Raw genomic sequence first — 25,710 nt, 5'->3', positions numbered from 1 at the left:
TATTATTACTAATAAGGAAGGTACCTTAATAAATATAATTTATAAGGTCTTTTTATTTATATATAATTTAATCTATATATAGTATATTTATTAGAATATTTTTATAAAGATATAACCTATTCTTACTAGTTAAATTATATAGGAAATCTATAGTAATAATATAATAAAGATAAGAAAGAATAATAAGGAATATAAGAATTATATTAACTAATAATAAAAAGTTTTCTAGATATTATTTAATATAATTATATATATAAAAACTAAGAAGAAAAGAGACTTAATAATTAGTAATTTTAAAATTATATATAGTAATAAGATCTAGTAAGAATCTATAAAATATATTATTAATAAATAATTAAATAATAAGATTTAATATTACTTTTTATTTTATTATCTTATAGATTATATATACCTTATATAGATAATAATTTCTTATAATAAGTTAGATTATTAAATACTTAAGTAAGAGCTTTAGATTTCTATAAATAATTTCTTAAAAATATAGTAATTCTTTAAATATATTATAATAAGATAATATATTAAAATATAATAAATCTATAATAATAATAAGGTAAAGTATTTATTATAATTTATAAGAGACTCCTTATTCTAAATTATATTAAATTAGATCTCTTTATTTATACTTAGCTATATTATAAAGGTTAAAGAATACTTTCTAGGACCTGATAAAACTCTATATAATCTAGACTATAATAGAAATATAAAGAAAATAATAGGGATCTCTTATATTTATATTATTAAGAAATATATTAACTATAACAAGCCTCTATAAATTTATTATTTTTATTAATACTAGTAGCTTTATATAGATATTAACTTATTACCTCTTATTAATCTATAGCTATTAGTTCTTAATCCTGTAGTCTGTAGGACCCGTGGCTATCTAAGAGGCTTAATAAATATCCTAATAGCAAGCTAGCTAGTAAGCTAGGGCGACATAAATAGGTCTACCTAAAGAGAGCTATCTTATTATGAATATGTCCTAGCACAGGAGAATTTGATGCCTTGTGGGGGATGTGAGAGAGGCAGAGGAGGTAGAGAAGGTAGAGAAGGTAGAGAAAGTAGAGAAGGTAGGAGAGATTATTAATTTATAGAGAATAGAATAATTAGTATTCTTCTTCTTAATTAGGGTAATGATATTTAATAGACTTATAGCTAGCAACCTTGCAGGCTACTAATCTAGCAACTAATCTAGTAACCAAGCCAGCAACCTCGCAGGCTACTAATCTAGTAACTGAGCTAGCAACCTCGCAGGCTACTAATCTAGTAACCAAGCTAGCAACCTTGCAGGCCACTAATCTAGTAACTAAGCTAGCAACCTTACAGGCCACTGATCTAGCAACCGAGCCAGCAACCTCGCAGCGCGGAAGACGTGGTGGAAGATGTAGAAAACAGGGAGGTAACTAGGGGTATAGAAGATATACTACTACATAGAAATAAATTCTAAATACTAGTTTCTAATTAGCTAATAATTTATATGATTAGAATTACTTAAATAATATATATTTTATTATTTTTATAGGTACTTATTTTAATAGATTTAAATATAGATATCTAACTCTATATATAATATTTTTATCATGTAATGAATAGGTGTGGTATTATCAGGTTAGGGGGTGTGGCATGATTGGGAAGGGGTGTGGTTGGATCGATACAGGGTGTGGCATTAACAGTCCCCAAAATCTATTCTATATTTAATATATTTTTACTCTATCTTACTACTAATAATCCTTTATCTAGTTAATATCCTAATTTATTACTATTTATTAAAGTAAAAGAATTAGAAAAATAAGAAGTTAAGAAAGTTCTTAATTTTTAATAAATTTATTAAAATTATAGTAAATCTAAGCTATAATATACTATTAAATAAATTAAATATAATAAGTTAACTAAAAAGCTTACTAAATATTTAAAGAATACTTACTAATTAGTAAATAACTATTATCTTTATTATCTTAAGAAACCCTAGCTAATTCCTTCCTAGTCTTAATAAAGCTTAATCCTAAGAAGGGGGGTACTATCATAGTATAAAGCTATAGTATCTATTTAATTAGATTCTGCCTTAACTATCCACCCTTATTCCTATATTTAAGCCATATTATCCTTAATCCTATTATAGCTCTTTGAGCTATATCCTATCTATTACCTGATACTTGCTATTCTACTATTCTGTCTGGTTAGCTCCTAGTCAATGAATATCTGAATCCGACTCTGCCCCCTAACAAAAGAATTATTAGTTATTATTTATTATTTTAAAAAATAATATTCTAAATTAAAAGAAACTCTATTACTTATAAAGATTATTATAAATTACTAGAATTTAAAGTATTTTATATTAATTAAATTACTAAACTATTAATAAGTCTACTAGTCTAAACTTTTATTAAAATTTAACTTCTAAATATATTACTACCCTAGAAAGTTAGATACTAAGCCTAATATACTAATTAGAAGGTTAGAGGACCTATTTAAGAAAAAAAATAAATAATTTCTTTATTAAAGCTAGATTATTCTAAAATTTAAAAACTTACTACTTAAGATTACTACTAATCTAAGACTAAATATTAATAACTAATATTAAATATACTTTATTAAATAACCTACTATTAATAAACTAATCTCCTTACTACTAATATTATAATTATTATTTAATAAAGCTTATCTATAAAATAAGAAGTTCTAGTTTATTTTAAATATTTTAAAAAATAGTTTATTAAGATACCTTAATATTATACTAGCTAATTATAAATATACTAGTTTATACTTAAGATATTAAAACTAACTTTATATATTTAATTATAATAAAATAAAAGTTAAAATATTAAAATTTTATTATAAAAATTTTATTACTAGATATTCTAAAAAAATTAAAATATATAAATTAATATTATATAAATATTTCTAGTCTAAAATTTATAAATATATTAATTAATAAATCTAGAATTATTATCTTTACTACTAAATTATTCCTTCTTAAGAAGTAAAGTAAGGAATATTAAGATTTTTATTAATTTTTAAATATATCTAGTAAGATATAAGTATAGACTTTATTATATATTTACTATTAAATAATAGTTATAATACTATCCTAATTATAATTAATTATTTAATAAAGATAAAGTACTTCCTTTCCTATATTAGAATAATTAATACTAAAGGAATAACTAATCTATATTTTAAATATATTTAGAAGCTCTATAGTATCCTTAAAATAATTATATTAAATTATAAAATCTAGTTTATTACTATTTTTTAGAAATACCTAATATTCTATCTAAAGATCTATAACCTACTATTTATTATTTATTATTTTAAAATTAATAATTAAACTAAATATACTAATACTAAAGATAATTAATCTAAATAATTATTAATAATTAAATTTACTACTAACTTTATTTACTCTAAGTTTATAAGAGTATTACTATTTATAGTTAATTATAGATTTTACTTAATATTAGGATTTAAATTAAGCTACCTTATTATTTATCCTATTAAGAAAAATATTAAGAAATTTATTAATATTATATATAAGATTTATAAGTTTATTTATATTAAGATTTTATTTACTTAAGTTTATTATAAAATATAAACTAATTATTAAAAATAATCTATATATTATTATATTATAAGATAAGAAGTCTAGCTAGATACCTATAATATTTAAATACTCTACCTATAAAAGAAATTAGACTAGAAAAACTTTAGATTATATTATATTAAAAAGATTATTAACTTATATACTTATAAATTTAAATTATTTAAAAATATAAGAATCTATTTTATATTTAATATATTTTTATTTTACTTTATTATTAATAATTTTTTACTTAATTAATATCTTAATCTACTACTATTTATTAAAGTTAAAGAATTAAAGAAATAAGAAGTTAAAAAAACTCTTAATTTTTAATAAGTTTATTAAGATTATAGTAAATTTAAGTTATAATATATTATTAAATAAATTAAATATAATAAGCTAATTAAAGAACTTATTAAGTATCTAGAGAATATTTACTAACTAGTAAATAATTACTACTTTTATTATTTTAAGAAGTTCTAATTACTTCCTTTCTAGTTTTAATAAAGCTTAATCTTAAGGAAGGGGGTATTATTATAATATAAAGTTATAATATCTATCTAGTTAGATTCTATCTTAATTATTTATTCTTATTCCTATATTTAAGCTATATTATTCTTAATCTTATTATAGCTCCTTAAACTATATCCTATCTATTATCTAATACCTACTATTCTGCTATTCTATCTAGTTAGCTCCTAGTCAATGAATATCTGAATCCAGCTCTGCACCCTGACAATAATTTTTAAAAAATTATAAATAAATTAGTAGTAAAAGTTCCTAAAGTTAATAAAGGCTTAAATATTAGTTAAATAAGTTAATATTTCTTACTTAATAATTATTTTTACTTTATTAGAATCTATTTAGAAGCTATCTCTACTTATAATTAGTTCTAGAAACTTTATCTTATATATAAAGAATTTATATTTACTAAATTTAATATAAAGTCTTATTACTTATAGATATTCTAATACTTATTAGATATAATAAGTATATTTAGTATAAGTTTAGCTATAAATTAAAATATTATCTAGATATATAATATAGAAAATATCTAGATAATTATATAAGATTTTATTAATAAATCTCTAGAATAATACTAGAGTTCTAATAAACTTAAATAATATTATTAAGAATTTAAATAGACTTAATTAAATTTAAAAGATAATAAAGTATTTTTATTCTTTTTTAATTTATAGATTATTAAAAGTAAAGATAATATTAATTTTTAAGAAATATTTTATTTATTTTAAATTATTTAGTATCTTTTTTATTAATAATAGTAAATAATAATTTTTTATAATAATTATATTTAGGACTTAATAATCTATATAAAATTATAAGCCTCCTCTAGATTTCTTTATAAATAGAATAGGGGATATAGTAAAAAAGAAATTAAAATAAATAAAATCTTTTTTTAAATTTTTTTTAATCTATTTTTTTAAAATTTTTAGTTTATCTTAAGATATATTATATAGGCTCTTAAATAGTAAGATTTTTCTAGATAGTAATTTAATCTTATTATTATTAGATTAGTAGAATAGTAAATATTTAGCCTCCTTTAATAAGAATATATTATAAAATTTAGTAAATTTAGGGAGTAATTACTTTTATAGCTTAAATTTAATAATAATAATAAGATTTAAAGTAGCTTTAATATTTATAATAATAATAATAAATATCTAGTATCTATAGTAAATATATATAGTATAGATAGTAATTAAGACTTTAGTAATATTTTAGTTCTTTAAAAGTTTAAAATAAAGATTAAGATATTAGAAAGAAGCTTTTAATAATATATTATATAATATTAAAATCTTTATAAACTTTAGAAATATATTATAATATTTTTTATAATAAAAATTTTTAAATAAAATAATATAATTAATAAATCTAATTTAAAAATTATAAATCTTTAATTAGAATAATTTAAGAATAATAGAAAAGTATATAAATTAGATTATAAAAAAAATAATATTTTTTTTAATATAATTATAAATTTTTTAAATTAAATAAATAAAATAAATAATATAGTTAAACTTTATTAAATTATTATTAATTTCTTTTAATAAAATAGGATTTCTTAATAATAATATTTCTAATTAATTATTTATAATTTAATTATAGTCTATAAAATATTTATTTTTAGTTTTAAAATTAATTATAATAAAAATTAATAAAATCTTATTAAAAATTTCTAGATTAATAAGTAAAATTATTAATTTAAATTAGTAATTTTCTTCCTTTACTATTATTCTAGCTATTATAGCTTTTAATAAGTAGAGAAAGTACTAGGAATATTCCTAATTATAGCTTAGATTAAAGATACTCTATTTTCTAATTTAGGGGATAAGAAGTATTTAATAAATAGGATTCTAATTAATAAAGAGTATAAGTCTAGTTTAGTAATAAATATAGAAATATAGCTAGTTAGTCTTTAGTTAGGGTGCAGGTAGTTACTTATTAGATAATTAATATTATTATAATAGTAATATAAGTATTAGATTTAATAATTAAGGTAGTAGGTAGTAAATAAGTCTATTAGGTCTTTAATAAGAGTAGTAGTAATAATAGGGTTAATAAGGCTTATAGGAATTTAGATAATAGGAGTTACCTTTAAGATAGGTTAGGAAGACTAGAAATTCTTTATAAATAGAAGTAGGATAGTACTTATATAATAATAATAATAATTTTTTAGATTTTATAAGTAATTAATAAAAATATAATAATCTTATAATAAGGTCTTAAAATATATTAATAATTTTTAAAATTCTTAATTAATAATTTATTTTAAAATTATAAATAAAATATTTTTATTTATATTCTTTTCTAATATAAGATATTAGAATTTAGTAAAAAAAATACTAAATTTATAATAAATTTATTAAAAATAAAATAAATTAATATAAATATTAATTTTTAAATTTAAGTTTTTAAAAGTTTTCTTTAAGATTTCTAAAATTTTAATATAATTATTTAATTTATAAATTTTATTTTAAATATATAATAAGATTTAAGTATATAAGATTTCTTTAAAATAATTAATTATATAAGTTATTTTATTATTTAAGATTAGAAAATAATTAAGATTTATAATTATTTTTTAATAAATTTAAAAAGTAAAGTATCTTAAGTTACTTTATTAATTATTAAACTTATTAAGATTAAGAAATTATTTAAAGATTTAAGTAATAAGAATAAATATAATAAAAATAATAATAATAATAAAAAAAATAGTAATATTAGTATTTTTTCTAGAAGAAAATAATAATTAAAAAAATATATTATTTTAAGTAAATATTTTAAATAATTTTTATTAAATTTCTTTAGCTTATATTTTTTAATATTTAATTATATTATTTTTTTATTAAATATAATTAAAAAAATTACTAATAATAAAATATAAAATAAATAATTTATAGAATTTTTTTATAATAATAATAAAGAATTAATATATTTTAATAATATATTATCTTAATTTATTAAGAATATTATATAAAAGGATTTCTATATTTTTAAGTAATATAAATAATAAGATAGGTATAATAGTAGTAATTAACTCTTAGTAAAGAGGAGCTATATAATATTAGGATATAAAGTTAGATTTAGATATTTATTAATTAAGAGTTAACTAGATAGAATAGTAAAATAATAAATATTAGATAATAAATAGAATATAGCTTAAAGAACTATAATAAGATTAGGAATAACATGGCTTAAATATAGGAATAAGGGCAGATAGTCAAGGCAGAATCTAACTAGATAGGTACTACAGCTTCGCGCCGTGACACCTACCAAGTCAGATTATAAAGTAGTTAAATAGGTATTTTAATATTTAAAAAAGACTTTAAACTATATAATAGTCTTAAGTTATTTAAATAATCTATTATATATATATATTAATACCTCTTATATAGATTATAAAAATAAAAAGTTAATAAAAGACTTTATATTTTTTATATTTAGAGTATTAATTATATAGAGATTAGTAAAGTAATTACTAGTTACTCTAAATTTAATTATTACTGAATTTATTATATAAGATATAGTAATAAAACTAGCTATATAACTATAAAAACTATATATAGCTATTAGATTAGAAAAATTTATAAAAGATATTATATCTTTATATACTAATTTTACTAATACTATTATTTTAATAAAGAAGCTAAATTATATATTTATACTCTACTAGATAGATATTTACTACTTTTTTATAAAAAAGATAATTAAAAATAGTAGAATTTAATTATAAATAATTAATAGATAGAATAATATTATAGATAGGCTTACTAAGATACTACTAATTATAAAATTTAATAAATTTATTAAGAGATTAGGTTTTAATAGGTTAGAGATAGACTCTAAATAGCTTTATATAATAGATATATTATTAAGGGGGGTGTATTAGAGTACTATACTTAGTAAATATAACCAGTACTATTATTAAGTAAATAGCAACATATAACTACTTAGTGTATTTAGGCCACTATTTCCTTCTAGATCTCCATACTTCCTCCAAGCATCTCTCCTTCTCTCTATCTCCTAGTTAGACCCAATTGAATCCATTTCGGTCAACTTTCTACCATCATAGTTTGACAACCTCTTATCATAAAACTAGTAAATACTATAATTAATCTAGCTCTAATCTATTACTAGAAGGAAATTAGTATACTTCTAGCTATTTAAATCTAAAGAAAAAAAAGTTATCTAGCTTTCTAAATAATTAAGAAAGTATTTAGATAGAGATTATAAATAAGATCTAGTTTCTAATAATATTTTAAAAAATCTAGAAAAGAGTTATAATTATTATTTATTAATTATATTATTTAAATATACTTATTATATTAGATTTCTATTTTATTATAATTAATTATATATTCCTAATATAAAAAAATTAAAAATAAAATTAATATATAAATATTATAAAAATATAATTATTAATTATTAAAATAGATTAAAAATTTATAAATTATTATTAAGATTATATTACTAATCTAAAATATTATAATTTATAAAATAATAAATTTATAATTACTATATTTATAAAATAATAAATTTATAATTACTATATTTATAAATAATTTATATTTTATTAAAATAAGTATTAAAATATTTTTTATTTCTTATTTATACTTAAAGATTCTTAAAAAGATATTTTTATTAATTTTATTATATATCTATCTTAAAGCCTAGGCTTTAATACTATTATAGTAGTAATTAATTAATTAATAAAGTTTTAATATTATATTTCTTATAATAATATTTATAATATTAAGAGAGCTACTTACTTATTTTAAGATTATATTTAGAAATTTTATAGATTTCTTAAGTCTATTATATTTAATTAAGGATTCTAATTTATATTAGTATTCTAGATATACTTAAACTATATTCTAAAAATAAGATTATTTTTATTTATTATCTATTATTCTAAAATTAATAAGTAAATTAAATATATAAATATTATTTTAGAATAATATTTATAGATCTATATTAATTATTTATAAAATAATTAGGCTAAATAGTTATTTATAATAAAATTTATTATTAATAATATTAATTTTTAAAATTACTAGATATTTCTTATTCTTTACTCTATATAATTTTAACCTTTATATAAAGTTTAAGCTTATTCTACTTAATTATTATTTATAAACCTATAATACTTACTAATTTACTCTAATTATAAAATAAATATAAGAATATTATTATATTATTATAGTTATTATTTAAACTTACTATAAATACTATACTAACTAGAAATATTACTTTATTAGATATTATATTAAGGGCTAATTAATCTAATTAAATATTAAGAATATTATAATCCTATATCTCTAAAAAAAATTAAACTAGAAAAATCTAGGCCTTTTTCTTATTAGGAAGATTATTAGCCCTTATACTTATAAATTAGACCTACTTAAGAATATAAAAATATATGTAGTATTTTATATTAAATTATTATATTTAATTACTAAAGATTTATTATTTAGATAAGAGAAAATTAAATCCTTATATATTAAAATTAATAATATTAAGAAAGAAAAGATTAAAGAAATAATTAACTTTTACTAAAATTATTATAATTAAAGTAATTACTTATATTTAAAGTATATTATTAAATAAATTAAATATTTTATTATTATTAAAATTTTTACTAGCTATTTAGAGAATATTATTAAATATATTATTATTTTTTATTATTATTATTCTAGAAAATCTAGATCTTAGAAATACTTTATTAAAGTTTAATTTAAGAAAGAAAATATTATTATAATATAATTATATACTTATTTAATTAAGATTCTACTTTAATTATCTATTTTTATTCCTATATTTAAATTATATTACTTATAATTTTATTATAGCTTTTTAAGCTATATTCTTATCCTAACCTAATCTTTACTTATTAGACCTATACATAGATAGCCTGAATATATACCCTACTATTAGCTACACCTACTGCCAGCCTGCCTGCCATGACATATAGATTCTATTTTAAATATATAATAAGATTTAAGTATAAGAAGTTTTTTTAAGGTAACTAGTTATATAAGTTATTTAATTATTTAGGATTAGAAAATAATTAAAGTTTATAATTATTTTTTAATAAATTTAAGAAATAAAGTATCTTAGGTTATTTTATTAATTATTAAACTTATTAAGATTAGGAAATTATTTAAAGATTTAAGTAATAAAAATAAATATAGTAAGAATAATAATAATAATAAAAAGAATAATAATATTAATATTTTTTTTAAAAAAAAAATAATAAATTAAAAAATATATTATTTTAAATAAGTATTTTAAATAATTTTTATTAAGCTTTTTTAACTTATATTTTTTAGTACTTAATTATAATATTTTTTTATTAAATATAATTAAGGAGGCTAGTATTAATAATATATAGGTTAATAATAATAAAGTATAAGATAAATAATTTATAAAATTCTTCTATAGTAGTAATAGAAAATTAATATATCTTAGTAATATATTATCTTAATTTATTAGGAGTATTATATAAAAGAGCCTTTATATTTTTAAATAATATAGATAGTAAGGTAGGTATAATAGTAATAATTAATTCTTAATAAAATAAAGCTATATAATATTAGAGTATAAAGTTAGATTTAGATATTTATTAACTAGAAGCTAATTAGATAGAATAGTAAAATAGCAGGTATTAAATAATAAATAGGACATAGCTTGAAGAGCTATAATAGGATTAGGAATAATATAGCTTAAATATAGGAATAAAGGTGGACAGTCTAGGTAGAATCCTAGTAAATAAGTATAATAGCTTCACACTATTACAGTATAAATCTCCTTCTCTAGAGAATTAGTATAATTATTATAGGACCTAAGACAGATAATCTAGATAATAAGATTATTAGTAATATAGCTTATGAACTTCTTAACTAAGTCTATAATAAGGGGTAGTTTAGGTTATTCTAATATACTAGTAATAGTTATACCTAGGATAGGAGCTATATAATATTATAGTAGGCAGGCTAGTAATAAGTATAGCTAATAATAGAGTATATATTTATGCTATTTATATATAGGTCTAATATATTAGGATTAGATTAAAATAAGAATATAACTTCAAAAACTATATAATAATTAGGATTAAGAACTTTAAATAAGTCTCTACTATAGGTTACATACTAGTATCTGCGCTAGCATGTGATTCTTAATCTACTGTCTCTAGTATCTGGATGTCCATAGCTACGCTGTGACAAATTCTTTATTTAATTAATATCTAAATTTATTATTATTTATTAAAATTAAAAAATTAAAAAAATTCTTAATTTTTAATAAATTTTAAAACTATAATAAATTTAAGTTATAATATATTATTAAATAAATTAAATATAATAATTTAATTAAAAAACTTATTAAATATCTAAAAAATACTTATTAATTAATAAATAATTACTATTTTTATTATTTTAAGAAGCTCTAGCTACTTTCTTTCTAGATTTTAATAAAACTTAATTTTAAGAAAAAGAATATTATTATTATATAAAATTATAATATTTATTTATTAAAATTTTATTCTAATTATTTATTTTTATTCTTATATTTAAATAATATTATTCCTAATCTTATTATAGTTTTTTAAGCTATATCTTATCTATTACCTAGTACCTGCTATTCTGCCTGTTCTGTCTGGTTAGCTCCTAGTCAATGAATACATGAGTCCGACCCTGCACCCTGACACGAGTACTCCATAGAGTAGATGAATAGCAGGGCCTGGTAGAACTAGATGTCCTACATGTCCAAATAATTAGATTTGCTGAAATTACACGTGTTTTGGTGGTTAGGGATAGCTTCAAGCTTTCTGAACATGGTCAAAATAGGTAGGGGTGTCCAGATCACTGGTGGAATGCATTAGTTAACTAACTACTGATACTTGTCACAGGATAGACTACTCTGATACACTAAACTAAACTAGAATATGCTATCTATACAAGAAAAGATTTCTAGTATTCCTCTGTGTCATAAAATCAAGCAATAAATACAATATTAGCCCCTATAAGCAATTATCCAAGACCGCTATCCCGTGTTCCCCGAGGCCCCTGGACCACAAGATAAGCTTTCCCGTTGCCCCAGAAAATCACATCGGTCGACGCGGCCCGAGGCGCGGGGAAATTCTTGACCACTACCTACAACTTCGAGTAGGCCCATATCAATCAGGCTCTGACATTGTAAAAAAGTGAGAATAATTGCTGTAGAGTCTTGTTGACTTTATTTTGTGTGGGTTCTAATTACTCCAACAGATGGATTCTTTTCCCCTCTCACAAGAATCAGAGAATCGGTGTCTGGCCCTGCCACTGCACAGATCAGGTAAGAATAAGAAGCCTCCACGGAGAATTTCCCGAACGGATAAAGCGTGCTTACATTATAGACGCTTTTAGTCACTTTGAACTAAACCCCCTCCTATGACTGGTGGGATTACTGGAATGAGGAGTAGGTATCATGGACGCCATGGTTGCCACCCCAGGTTTCCCCATTACATTGGGGACTGAGCGTCCGGGGCTAAAATTCACAAACAAATATATATGGGGTGAAATATATAATCCCAGCCCGCTCTCTTTTCCCCTTTTTGCTCCAGTTTCCATCCCGTCTACATTTTGTAACATAGCAAGAAATCCCAAGATGTCGTCAGGTAGCATTGAGCCAAAGGATGAGTCGCACCATGTTGACGTTGATCATGCCGAGATCTTGAAAAACACAGATCTCATGAATGATGCCTTTGATGGCGAGAACCGCGAGCATGAAATGGGAGTATGGGAAAGTGTCAAGACCCATCCCTGGGCTTGCTTCTGGGCGTTCACTATGTGCTTTACTATTGTAAGTCTATTTACCTGCAGCTAGTCCACCTCTACTCTCACAGACCTGCGTCACCGAAATTCACCCTTCTTGCGCCGAGTAACAACTGATGTCAAAAAGGTCATGGAGTCATTTGACATGTTTCTCAACAGCAACTTTGTCGCGCTTTCTGCATTCCAAAAGAAATACGGTGTTCCTACTGGTCCAAATGAATATACCATCCCAACCAGATGGCAGAGTGCCCTCTTCCAAGCTGGTCAATGCGGTGCTTTCGTCGGTGTCTTTTTGGCCGGGCCCATCACCAACCGTATTGGCTATCGCTGGACTACCATCTTGGCCCTGATTCTTATGAACGCCACCATTTTCATTTCCTTCTTTGTAAGTAAATCGGCTGCGTTGTTGAGCTTGACACCTAACTCAATCTACTTAGGCTGACTCCCTCGCCGTCCTTGTGATCGGACAAGCGTTTGAAGGTGTCCCCTGGGGACTTTTCATTGCGAACTCCCCCGCCTATGCCAGTGAGGTTGTTCCTCTCGCTCTTCGTGGTGCCTGTACGGCTACGCTACAAATGAGCTGGTCCATCGGTTCAATCATTGTCGCCGCCGCTTCCCTGGGCTACAATAATCGAATGGATCAGTGGGCTTGGCGAGCACCACTTGCCTTGCAGTGGATCTTCCCCGTAAGTCCACCCTTTTAGATCTCGTACCTACGGGAGCTGACTCGCCTAGACCCCTCTCCTAATTCTCGTTTTCCTTGCACCCGAATCTCCCTGGTGGCTTATTCGTCATGGACGCAAGGAGGAGGCCCTTCACTCTATCAAGCGACTGGGTAGTAAATCACAGAATGCTCAGCAGTCACTTGCTATGATTGAGCGAACTGTTGAGATTGAAGCTCAAATGGGCAGTGCCCCTACCCTCTTCGATCTTGTTAAGGGTACCGATTTAAGGCGAACAATTATCACCTGCTTGATGTACGCATCACAAAATTTTGCGGGTAACTTGATTGCCAACCAGGCAACCTACTTCTTCGAGCGTGAGTAGCTCTCTTTGATAACTTTCGAGCACGGATGGCTGACCCCCCGCTTAGAAGCTGGGATCCCGCACAGCCGCGCTTTCCAACTCAATCTAATCAACTCATGTCTTCAGTTTGTCGCCAACGCAGGCTCTTGGTTTCTGAGTGCCTGGTTCGGTCGTCGAACCATATATCTCTGGGGCACAGCTACCAACATCACTCTTCTCTTTATTCTAGGCATCATTGCCTCTGTCCCCCAGAACCACCAGACTAACTACGCTCAGGCATGTCTAGGCGTTATCATCTCGTTTGTTTTTGCCGGAGCTATGGGTCCAATCTCATACACCGTCATTTCCGAGACGTCCTCGGTCCGTCTGCGCTCCCTGAGTACCGCAGTTGGTCGAGCCGCCTACTATATCGCGGAGATTCCCATGATCTATCTAGCTTCAAAGATGCTTAACACAACAGGATGGAACCTCGCAGGCAAGTGTGGCTACGTTTGGGGAGGCACTGCTTGTGTCTGCTGGGTGATGGCCTACTTCTTTCTTCCGGAGCTTAAAGACCGCTCGTACCGCGAAAGCGACATTTTGTTCAATCGCAAGGTTCCTGCCAGGAAGTTCAAGTCCACCGTTATTGACGTTAGGGATAACGAATAAGGTATGGTGATTGACAAGAGGGATGGAACAATTTGTCAGGTTTTGTAGTATAATAGCTGAGAATATATATTTTCGAAGATTATTTAGCTTGTTGCCAATTGGTTCACTATGCATTACAGGCCAGCCACTATGTGATGGACACTTTAACTCCATCTACACTAACCTACTGTGGTATTTTAGTAGGCAAACGTGTGGTGATGAACTATTATTGTCTTGGAAATTTTCTTGAAGTCTGAAGCTCAGGAAAGATAGTACCCACACACAAATCTACCAGCAGTAACTCGTAGCTATATATCGTATCCCTGTGCTAGGCTCTGCTCACATTTAGTTGTGTACCTAGCTATTCCAAATCAGCTTGATTTCAGAATATGTTTTTACTTACTGTTCTAATTTTAGGAAACCTCGGATAAATGGAGAATGGAGATGTTCTCTAGTAAGGCGCTCAAAGGCATAGAGAATTAACTTCTCAAATGACTCAGGAGCACCAAAGCCGCGCAACTGATAAGATAAAAAACAATAGAGGAATTTTCCATATCTCTGCTAGGTTTTTTTATGGCTGAGCTAGTTAGTAGTGAGTTGCCATTTGCCAGCATTGTACCTGCCAGCCCAGTGCTACCTATATAAATGTACCCTTGTCATGATACATGATACATGGAGAGATAAGAAGAAGGTTGAAGTAAGATATGACATTACTAAAGATGGTATGGTAATCACTTCATAATATAATACAATATAACACAACCTAGGGAGTATGTGTTATAAAGATAGTGTTTTGATAACTACTCTAAATGGCCGGCGTCTAACCCTCAAGTCCCATCAGCTCGACAATGTTGTGGGATGGATACTCACCAATCTATTAAAGGTTCTGTCCTACCTGGTAACACCTTCAATTAAATGAAGGTAGAGCTAAATATAATAGGTAAATATACTGTAGGTATAATCTATAGTGCTTAACAACTTAGAATAGGAATATAGAAATGTAGAGAAACTCATAACTGAAATTAACCACGAGTAACCAAGAACAATGCTAAGCATATAATTGAGGATAATCATCCTTAGTTATATCATTAATCTGACCACGACTAGCAATCAATGGCCTGATCAATGTTCCATGATTCTTATGAATGCAGGAGAGCAGGGCAAGAGCGGCTTCCAAGGGGAAGTCAAGCATTGGCTAATATGCTTAGAACTTTGGGATAAAATAATATCCCAAGGGGTCCGTTGGAGTATCGGCACCTTGGGGGCAGTTGGACGGAGGTCCACGGAGTTACCGAATATCGATGTTTACTTTACTCCAAATCCCGGCTAACGGCACAGGATGTGGCAGTGGAATGTTTCCATCCTTCCCTGACTAGTTCCTAATGGGTTAATAAACCTTCTTTGCAATTCGTTCGCTAGGACCCTGCTGATCCCAGTTTCCTTGATTTAAAGAAGAAAATGTTGCTCTACGAAAAACAAGCAAATCCACAAAGTGTCAATGGCTTGAAGAGCGGCTGCTGGCCGGCTGTCGATGATATCTCAACATGTATATACCCTGTATTCCTGTCGGAATATTGCAAATTGTAAACAGAGTTCACTCTGTCTTCGCTCTACCTTCGCATGCATAACATGACTGCCCTTCAGGCCAACTAGATGAAAGTAAACTCAACGTGCCGAAGTTTAATTATCCTCAGTCTGGCCCTCCTCATCCTTCTGATCCTGCAGATCCATCTTCATGCCAACTAAAAGCCAACACTGTAAGCACTAGTTATGCCCAGGCCAACTGAATAGCAGCAACTAACACGCGTATGCTAGCTTAATTTCATTTACCGGACTTGAATATAATCTTCAGCAGCATAACTGAAGTTATCCCACACCAACTATATCTGAATAACAGCTACACGTGGACTGCATTCCAGCTAGAGTTAGGACTAAGGATGGAGTACCTGCATCTGCATGTTGGAGTAGATAGAATGACGGTAGAATGTGTCGGGAGTTTATTCTCTCGCTTTCATACGGATGTATGATATATAAATACGACGCAGATGTCAATATTGCAGGAGCTAACAGACTGGGTTGCGCAGTAGATCAGCACAAGTGCGTTTTATTTTGGCACATATTTGGTGATGATGCAGAAATACATTGCACTGCTGGCACTTGCTAGTGCTAGCAATGCAGCCTCGCTTAAGGATGTCAAGCATGTTGTCATGCTAATGATGGAAAACCGATCTTTCCAGCATGTGAGTTCCTCTGCAAATCCAGTAGATTTCCTTATGCTGACACAATATAGTATTTTGGCACCATGTCTGGTGTTCGTGGTTTTGCGGATCCTAACGTGCAGATTAACCCTGATGGTAAATCTGTCTGGTACCAGTAAGTGTGCCTTTATAATAACTATGCATCTTGTGTTCGCATTAGAGGGTTGACAAGAAATTTAGGAATGCCACTGGCCTTACTGATGCTGCGGACTACCTTCTCCCTTACTGGCTGAACTACCTCGGCGGAGAGGAAAACTACAACAAAAGTCAGTGTCTATGTGCGGGTGCCAACAACTGGATTCCTACCCACCAGGCCATGAATGGTGGTCTGAACAATATGTGGGCCCAGGTTGCTACCCCTCAGTCCTGGGGCTACTTCAAACGTCAGGATATCCCATATCATTTTGCTCTTGCCGAGGCATATACTGTTGGTGATGCGTACCATGTATGAGTTTCTCCTCTACCTTGCGTCTATCTCTAATATTTCTGGCAAACTCCTCTAACAGAGTACAATTTAATAGGCTAGCATTACCTCCAACACTGATCCAAACAGATGGTTTTGGCAGGTCTGTACAAAACCTAGCATTTCTCCTCTTTTGTAGCGCTACTTGCGCAGTGTCTAACTTGCATACAGTCTGGATCCATCAACGTCCCGGGAGGTTACCAGGCTCTTGGAGCAGGTGGTGTTGTCCTCGATGATAACCAAGGCAACCGTACGTTATTTGAACACCCATAGCATCATTCGTGAATATAATCTAACACCAGTCGATCAAAATAGATTGCGAGGGTGATAACCTCAACTGCCTGCCGCTTAAATGGCCGGCATTCGCGCAATATCTGGACGAAGCTGGTGTTGACTGGCGCTCGTACCAAAACTCGTACAACTGGGCGACTAACAATGGTCTATTCTACTTCCAAGCTTTCCAGGAAGCCGCCACCAATTCCAGCTTGTACCAAAGAGGTCTCGCCTTTGACGGTGACAATGGCTTGGATGCATTCAAGGCAGCTGCTGCCAACGGAACCCTTCCTGAAGTCAGCTGGGTTTTCCCCCCTGGTGCTCTGCAAGAGCATTCACCAAATACACCAATTGACGGAGCCTACTTTATCAACCAAGTTGTAGATTCTATTATCCACGGCAAGAACTACAAGGAGACTGTCCTGCTCCTCAACTACGATGGTAAATAAAACCACCCTTCTGTTTACTACCTGCCTGCAATGATAACAGGACTATAATATCAATGATGCTAATGATGGCGGCAGAGGCCGGTGGTTGGGGTGACGCTGTGCTTCCTCTAGTCTCTCCCAACGGAACCAAGGGAGAATGGTTCGAGGACCCCTATGGAGAGCTGGGTTACACCTTCTCCGGCCCTGGTAAGTTTGCTTCTATACACACCCTGATTTAAGAGGAATCCTTCTGACATGTTAGCCAGGTATTCGCATTCCTCTGATGATTATTTCACCATTCACTCGCGGAGGTCATGTGTTTACTGAGCGTGGCGATCACTCCTCGATAATTCAGTTCGTTGGTACGTTCAATTCGCTATTCTATAACTCAGGCACAGTCACTGATCTAAAATTCGTCACATCCAGAACAATTCCTAACGGTTAAGGGATATAAGAATATTACCACCCCCCAGATGTCTGACTGGCGACGCGAGCATATGTCCGACCTTCTCAATGCATTTGACTTCGATAATGTAGGTTCTCTCCTCTTCGGCACGGTACCAAATTACCCATCTTATATGGAAGGTTTCCTAATGAAAATTGAATGATAGCCGGATTACAGCATTCCCGAACTTCCTTCTCCGATCGATCCTATCAGAAACTCCGAGGGCGAAATTCTCGGTCTGTACTCGGGTCTTTGCTCAAAAGAATGGACAGGAAGCTGTTCTGGTAGCGAATATATCTCGGGCATCCCATATGGCAACCAGACTGAGGAAGAGGCATTGTATTATGAGGATGGCTATAAGGGTGTGAGAGGCTATTTGACCGAAGGCCGTTACCTTGTCTTTGAGAGGAATGGCTATGCTCTCACCTACAATGGAAAGAAGGTAAAGGCAGCAAAGGCTACCTCCAAACACGACAGTCTCTCTCAGCGCTGGGTCCTTCATGCTTTGACAGAAGAGGGTACCACTTTCCGTGTCGCAAGTGCTGTTGACAAGAAGTACCTCACAGTTGACTTGACCTTGTCTGCTTCAGAAAGCAGTGCCCAGGTCTTCGATATCAACTACATGGGCAAAAGTGAGTACGCTCTGAAGCTGGAGAATGGTGAGTATTTGAACCTAGATCACCATGGGAAAGTCTCCCAGTCCAAGGAGAAGGAAGCTTTCAATATTTATAGTGTCACCTACCACAACTGATATGGTTGCCAACAAATAGCGGATACAAGGACCGGGAAATGAGATTGAGAAAGCTCCAGCTCGGCTCTACCTGAGAGAATAGTACTAACTTTCTTTCCCCTGTTATCAAGCTTTTTGCGGATTACATTTTATCTAAAACCTGAGGCAAATGTCAGCCAATTTGAACTCTCGTTTAGAATATTCGAATTTATAGCAACAAATATTTTCGAAGAATTTTTTGAAAAGCCATTAGTAACTGATATAGACTGTATACACTTCTTACAGAAAATTATAGTTCGAGAAATTCCAATGGTTGCACTTTCAGGATATAAGTATGACATTTTATATGAGATACAAGGTACAACACAGATACTATTGGGAACATGCTGCCCAGAACCCATAATCTTTCTCATAAGATGTGGCCATTCGGTAGCAATTGGCGTTAATCTAGGTATAGAGCCCTACACAAGTCTGATGTCTCATAAAATACACGAATCATAGGGGGTAGCCAACTATCTAAAATAGGAAATAAAAACGATACGAAGCACGACTCAGCAAGTGCTGATTTGTAATTCCGGTGTTGAAATGGATTCTAGTATGTAAAGGGGCTTTATGTAAAGATCAACAACACCTATTCACACCAGTAGTTACAAGATTAATAGGCAAAGTTTTAATTAACAGTTATAGCGTACTGCCTTAATCGGATAGATTTAATCTAATATACTCCGTACTGGTATTGTCTGGATTCAATTACGCAGCGACTCCTATTAACTATATAGGCATAGGTTAGAAATATGGTGGGTCGTACTAATATCAGAACTCCGGTGGGTGAGTTATTGGAGATAGTCCTGTTCTGTTACTTCCTGGTTAGACTGCGGTTCCTATATATAGATGAAGACAGCTAGAACAAACTAGGGTTAGATGTCTTTCATTCTCGCGCCCCTCCAAGGCCTATGTAACATGGGACTTGTGCGGCGTGCCATCCATAGCTTTACTGGATGGCTGGCTTTGTTTGCTGCTGATCTCTCTGTCGCATATTATCAGCAATAACGCCAGCATCCCATAGGTACATGCTTAACCCTTATCACGCTCGGACCAGTGGATTTTGTCTCCGAATAGCCTAACCATATTCCACAGGTGGAATAGTGGGATGAAGAATATTAACGATTCTGGTAGTGCATTACTCTAAATACCATATTACCCTACCCCTCTTAGCGTAAATCATTGGGGGAACGATCCAAAGGGTTTTCTGAACAAAAGCGAGTTATCGCCAGAGCTACAATAGGACGACCCTTCCAGTCATCAACCACTCGAAGTTTCCGGCATCTGCCATCAGGCTGACCGATTCGAACAATCGGAAAGCAAAATTCCATTGGCACGAAGAACGTGTTCCTCTGCGGCTACTATCTCTAGCAAGCGGAATATAAGAGTCGAGTCACACAACTAGGCCAAGTGGTAAAATGTCTTGCTCCTTTACAACCCCACCGATTCCTCTCCATGAACTATCTTAGGGTGATGTCGGAATTTTTGCAGGGACACCAGATGCGTGCTTGCATATGGTAAACTAGTCAGAGAAAATATCTCCGCGAACGAATGATAACTTGTCCGCCTATCCTCCGGAGAGTGCAAGGGGAGCTCACCACACATCGAACGACTGTCAGGCTAAGATGATAGCAATAGACATAGGGAAACACAATCCATAATCTTCAAATGTCTTCTGCTGATTTAAAATATGGGTCTGAGTTACATATTACGGGTAAAATAACCATAATCATCTTCTTGCAGAATGAACTTGATGTTAGCAGACCAACGGGGGGTACACATTATGAAACTAGAGAAATATATGTAGTAAATTCAACTTGGACAATATCTCATAGATTGAATGCTTGAGACTGTGATGATTTAGGCAACATCAGGATTTGTCATATATCAGTTCCAAAAACCACTGTAACAACCAGAAAACGGCCTGGTAATCCAGCTCGAAAGACGTATCGAGTCTTTCTTTAAGCAGTTTCTATCTAGGATTGGGCAGCAAAGCCTAGCTGGGGGACACTAGAATCAAAGACAATATATTGACTCTTAAGGAACACATCGCCAAAGATGGAAAACCCGATTCCGGAATTGGACTGGATACCGCCAAAGCAAGTCTTATTAGATGAATCAGTTGCTTCAAAGTTGATATACTTCCCAGGAACAACAGCTTCGTAGCCGGAGATAGTAATGGAGAAGTCTGGAAGATCAGCAGTGCAAGGGAACGTATAGCCACCATTGCTAGAGCTATCCTCAGACCCAGACACCTGGGCATAGTAGGCAGAGACAACACTGTCATCGAGCAGGAGCAAAGTGGTTCCTGTATCGGCGATTCCAGTAAGACCACTGCCTGCATGCTCACCTCCTATGCTATAGCTGTCAGAAGTGAAAGACCAAAACCCGTCGCTATTGTCCACCTCTGTGTAGACTAGGTTGCCCGTATAGCGGCTGGAGTCGATAAACCCAAAGTCGTAGTAGCCGGGAGCATCATGTTTAAGAGTCACAGCAAAGAGCGGCGAGGCAAGTTGGGTTTTAACAGTATCGAAAAACGTAATTTGGGCCGTCGGTTCGACTATTTGTTTCCTTATTAGCTAGACGGGTATAATATTGGGGGGTCAAAAAAGTATTGTACCAGTGTTAATGCTGCTAAACGCTAGTCCCAGCAGCCCATCATTGCTGGTGTCCTCAGTAAATTCGGAACTGACGGTCTCAGCCGCCTCGACAGCCTGCTTGGTGGCAGTAACACCTCCAACAGTGACACTATCCTGGTAAACATTTCCACTGGCAGAGCTTCCATCTCCGTAGGAGATGCTCCAGGTGTAGCCGCTAAGCTTCTCGGCCGAGGAACTAGGCTTATAGATATTGTGGCCCGTACTCTCGGAAGATGGAGTTTCAGTGGAGAACACCCAGCTTCGCCCAAAGTTAGTTACATAACATGATATAGGGTACTTCATAATGAGGAAGGAGACTGGACTTACAGATCAGCAGACCCAGTGTCGAAATCCAGATTCAACTTGCTACCACCCACCGTCACCTGGACGACATATTCTTCATCCCCAGAACTGGGGTTGTTAGTGGCAGTTCCACTTTCAGCGGCAGCTGCCACTGATGCAGGCACAGTTGCCTTATACTTGGCCAAAGCCCGAGCATACTCCTGAGCTCCTGAACGGGCTCTCTTGGGAATGGCCACTTGCTCCATCGTAAAGGCGGCACCGGGGTTAGTCGGAGCCGCAGCTGCCAGAGCAGAGCATAGCACGAGAGCTCCCACAACAGGCTTGGACCAAGTCATTGTGAATTAGATTGTTCTGTCAGAAGGAGAAGAGAAAGGAACAAAGTAAGAAGGACACAGGCAAAGTGGAAATGTCAACTTTGCTTAAGATGAGAGAAAGAATGGTCTTCATGAGGGGGCAAATATAACCCTTTTTATACCTACAGCTTGAGGCCATTATCCTTTGGGCTTTTATAAACGATGTAACCTCTGTCAAGTCTAACCACCCTTGCACGCCCAGTACGCGGATAAGGCTCATCAACTTCAAACCATGGCCCGCATGTGCTTTCATTGGGCCAGCTATCAGTATTAACGGAAAGCAGAAAAAGATAACCAATATATGGCTGTTACTGGGAGTCTAGGTACGAACTGCAAGGTATGATATCTAAACATAAGATATTATCTTAGTGCGAGATTGCCCCCAGCCCAAGGGTTGCAATAGAAATTAACTGCGAGGGCTCTGGCCGCAAACCAGCTATGTATACTACCATATTTTAAGGCCATTTTTCTCGCAATCCTAAAGTACAAATATAGACAAGGTTCTAGAACAAACATGTACTTCATCCAAGCTATATAGAGTCTCAGACCATTTGTGTGTTATAGTTACTAGACAGAAATCATTCATGTTAGTAAAATCTATTTCATAAAAAATAAGCTTCTCCTTTTGTAGTTTAGAGTCATTACATAGCCAATAGAGGCCAACATTGGCGCTGTTCTAGCGTTAATTTCTCAACCAAGCTTTTGAATCTTGATCACGAGTCGAAAGTCTTGGATTGGTCATGAATTTGTATCAAGACACTTCTGGACAAGTCGGCTGGGGAAACGTAGGATCGCGCGTCGGACTCTTGGTCGGTTTTGGCGATACTAGTGCTAAGTTCAGGCATGGATGGCATGGGTATTGCACCGGAACACTTCTATCCCACCTGATAAATGCTATCAAAATATGCAAGGTAGTGGTGGATATATTGCGCCCGTGGATACCCGGTTGAATTACCCCAGATCGCACTCAGGACAGTGGACAATCGTGCCCAGTTGCCTATTCACCTTCCCGAAAGAGAAAGATAGGGTGTCTCAAGAGGGGTTACAATGAATCAAAAGAAATGCACAATATATGTTGCTAGTCTGCAAAAAATACTGATTAGGCATGATTACTGTATCCTTCGAACAAGGGCTACTGAATAATAAGCTACTAAGATGTCCTCAATTTCATCCCCTCTTTCTGTCGTTATTAGGCCACATATTTCACGGTGCATTTAAATGTCATGACAGAGTTTGACACCCCGATCTTCCATCGCACTTCCAGACTTATTGTTGATGTAGGATTTAGCTATCAAGAAGCTGTGGGCAGACACCCCCTCTTGATATCGATTGGGGATGGGTTGTTGTTGTTGTTGTTGTATTGCTTAACGCCACGTGGCATCCTCAGGCGTGAGCCCGAGGCTCCTGACCTTCCTAGAGGTATAGGGGCGTGCCAAGCTAGTAGGCATATCTATCTACCTATCTATTTAAGTGGATATAGTACATATTTTTACTATTTTAGAAGGTAATTCTAGTATAAGTAGGGGCCTCTACCTTTATATAAGGGGGGAAGGCCTTCATCCCTATATTATCCTAATATATGGCTGCTGCTATAGGGAAATCTCTATTAGAGATTACTAGGGCTATCCTAGGTATCTTTAGGTGCCAGGCCCTTCTTTATATATAAGAGTATGGGGCAAGACTAGTTAGTCTAGAAAGAGGGACTTAGTATAGTAGAAAAAAAAAAAAAAAAAGAGAGGGTTAAGAAATATAGATATTAATTTAATATTTATTAAGAAAGGTTATAAAACTCTAGGCCCTATATTTTATTTTATTCTAAATTAATTTCTAGCTTAAGATATCTTAACTTTAGATTATTCTAATATAGGTATATATTCTTATAGAACTCTATAATAGCTAGAAGTATAATAAAATTCTTAAATTCTAATTATTTTAAATACCTAATTACCTTATACTTAATTATTAAGGGCTATAAGAATTATTAAGGCTATTAAATAAAAAATTACTTATTATAGTAATAAAGGACTAGATACTTAAGGCTCTTATTCTTACTATAAAAATATATAAGCTAGATATTCTTATACTAGAAATATTTATAGTACTAGCTAAAATCCTTATATAAAAATTTAATTACTAGCTAATAATAAAGATTTAGATACTAGAAATATAATTTTAAGAATAGGGCTATTTTATATATTTCTATTTTATCTATCTATTATTACTAGTACTAGTTTAATAACTTTAGAAATATTTTTACTTATTAATTAATTTATATCTCTTAATAAAATTAATAACTTATTATTTTAATCTTACTAGTAATAGGTATAGCCTTTAAAAAGCCCTATTCTAGATTCCTAGTCTTAAGAGAGACTCTTTAATTAGCTAGTTAATCTACTCTCTTATTATCTTTAATCTCTTTATAGCCTAGGGCCTAGTAGAGTTTTACTTTATATTACTTAATTAGATAGTATAGTACTTAAAAAGCTTAATAAGAGGAGATTATAGCCTCCCTTTTATTATATTATATTATTAAGATACTATCTATATATAGCTAGTAATAGCTAGTATCTAGTAACTTCTTAATAACTATCTCTAGACCTTAGAAAGCCTTTATAGTCTTTATATTAAATATATATAATTATAGGTTAATAACTACTCTTTTATATATAACTTTTTTATATTTAATATATATGTAAGCGTCTCGCTGGCGAGGCGCTTGGGTATGGGTAGTGTTGGTAAGGAAGCAAAGCTACATGGAGTACAAGGATAGTAGGAAGGTATTAGAAGTAACAAAATAAAGTACTTACCTCTTAGTACTTTAGGGGTTATTATATTACTATTTATATTATCTAATTAAGTTACTAGTATAGTATAGGTAATTTAAATATTACTATTCTCTTAATTACCCTTAGTTACTGGGCATGTAATTTAATATATAGTTTAGTATATAGTTATATATTATATAATTATTATAATAATTACCTCCCCTTCCCTTAGCAGCGTGTCCGCGCGTCACATATACTATACCTAATCTAGCTTAATATCCTACCAAGGAGAAGCTAGTCCTAGTTAATATAATACAACCCACTTTTTTATTTAATACTAGAAATAATAATAGTATATATAATACTGCCTTTATTAATTATACTTTATTAAATAGGATATAAATAATATTATATTTTACTTTAAA

At 30.7% G+C, this 25,710-nt stretch overlaps 3 protein-coding genes across 3 annotated transcripts; 2 read left to right on the top strand and 1 right to left on the bottom strand.

Moving 5' to 3' along the window:
• The first annotated feature begins 12,731 nt into the window (after nt 1-12,731).
• On the top strand, nt 12,732-14,727 carry P175DRAFT_0486825 (putative MFS maltose transporter). Its single transcript, XM_040895646.1, has 5 exons — nt 12,732-12,961; nt 13,061-13,318; nt 13,371-13,619; nt 13,669-13,972; nt 14,027-14,727. The coding sequence occupies exons 1-5, from the start codon at nt 12,767-12,769 to the stop codon at nt 14,605-14,607; spliced, it is 1,587 nt and encodes a 528-aa protein (XP_040749353.1). The 5' UTR covers nt 12,732-12,766; the 3' UTR covers nt 14,608-14,727.
• A 2,003-nt stretch (nt 14,728-16,730) lies between these two features.
• Nucleotides 16,731-19,375, top strand: P175DRAFT_0466304 (nonhemolytic phospholipases C family protein). Its single transcript, XM_040894905.1, has 10 exons — nt 16,731-16,826; nt 16,877-16,959; nt 17,025-17,289; nt 17,366-17,410; nt 17,479-17,557; nt 17,623-18,021; nt 18,105-18,215; nt 18,275-18,370; nt 18,435-18,541; nt 18,620-19,375. Exons 1-10 carry the CDS (start codon nt 16,794-16,796, stop codon nt 19,202-19,204), a joined length of 1,803 nt encoding a protein of 600 aa, XP_040749352.1. The 5' UTR covers nt 16,731-16,793; the 3' UTR covers nt 19,205-19,375.
• A 1,669-nt stretch (nt 19,376-21,044) lies between these two features.
• Nucleotides 21,045-22,572, bottom strand: P175DRAFT_0466299 (pepsin-like aspartic protease). Its single transcript, XM_040894904.1, has 3 exons — nt 22,192-22,572; nt 21,846-22,123; nt 21,045-21,785 (listed from the first exon to the last, which is right to left on the bottom strand). The coding sequence occupies exons 1-3, from the start codon at nt 22,500-22,502 to the stop codon at nt 21,202-21,204; spliced, it is 1,173 nt and encodes a 390-aa protein (XP_040749351.1). The 5' UTR covers nt 22,503-22,572; the 3' UTR covers nt 21,045-21,201.
• Nucleotides 22,573-25,710: the final 3,138 nt, after the last annotated feature.

Source organism: Aspergillus ochraceoroseus, assembly GCF_002846915.1.
Source record: "Aspergillus ochraceoroseus IBT 24754 chromosome Unknown P175scaffold_9, whole genome shotgun sequence".
NCBI lineage: Eukaryota > Fungi > Ascomycota > Eurotiomycetes > Eurotiales > Aspergillaceae > Aspergillus > Aspergillus ochraceoroseus.
Note: the sequence above shows the minus strand (reverse complement) of the source record. Positions and strands in the feature narration are given on the sequence as shown.

What these genes read in the sequence shown, in the direction of transcription:
- P175DRAFT_0466299 (XM_040894904.1), bottom strand. Translation starts at nt 22,502, where the DNA reads ATGACTTGGTCCAAGCCTGTTGTGGGAGCTCTCGTGCTATGCTCTGCT. An exon ending in GACACTGGGTCTGCTGATCT is followed by an intron (nt 22,124 to 22,191) that starts GTAAGTCCAGTC and finishes CTTTGGGCGAAG; the next exon opens with CTGGGTGTTCTCCACTGAAA. An exon ending in GTTTAGCAGCATTAACACTG is followed by an intron (nt 21,786 to 21,845) that starts GTACAATACTTT and finishes GGAAACAAATAG; the next exon opens with TCGAACCGACGGCCCAAATT.
- P175DRAFT_0486825 (XM_040895646.1), top strand. Translation starts at nt 12,767, where the DNA reads ATGTCGTCAGGTAGCATTGAGCCAAAGGATGAGTCGCACCATGTTGAC. An exon ending in TCACTATGTGCTTTACTATT is followed by an intron (nt 12,962 to 13,060) that starts GTAAGTCTATTT and finishes GATGTCAAAAAG; the next exon opens with GTCATGGAGTCATTTGACAT. An exon ending in CCATTTTCATTTCCTTCTTT is followed by an intron (nt 13,319 to 13,370) that starts GTAAGTAAATCG and finishes CAATCTACTTAG; the next exon opens with GCTGACTCCCTCGCCGTCCT.
- P175DRAFT_0466304 (XM_040894905.1), top strand. Translation starts at nt 16,794, where the DNA reads ATGCTAATGATGGAAAACCGATCTTTCCAGCAT. An exon ending in GGTAAATCTGTCTGGTACCA is followed by an intron (nt 16,960 to 17,024) that starts GTAAGTGTGCCT and finishes CAAGAAATTTAG; the next exon opens with GAATGCCACTGGCCTTACTG. An exon ending in CGATGATAACCAAGGCAACC is followed by an intron (nt 17,558 to 17,622) that starts GTACGTTATTTG and finishes CGATCAAAATAG; the next exon opens with ATTGCGAGGGTGATAACCTC.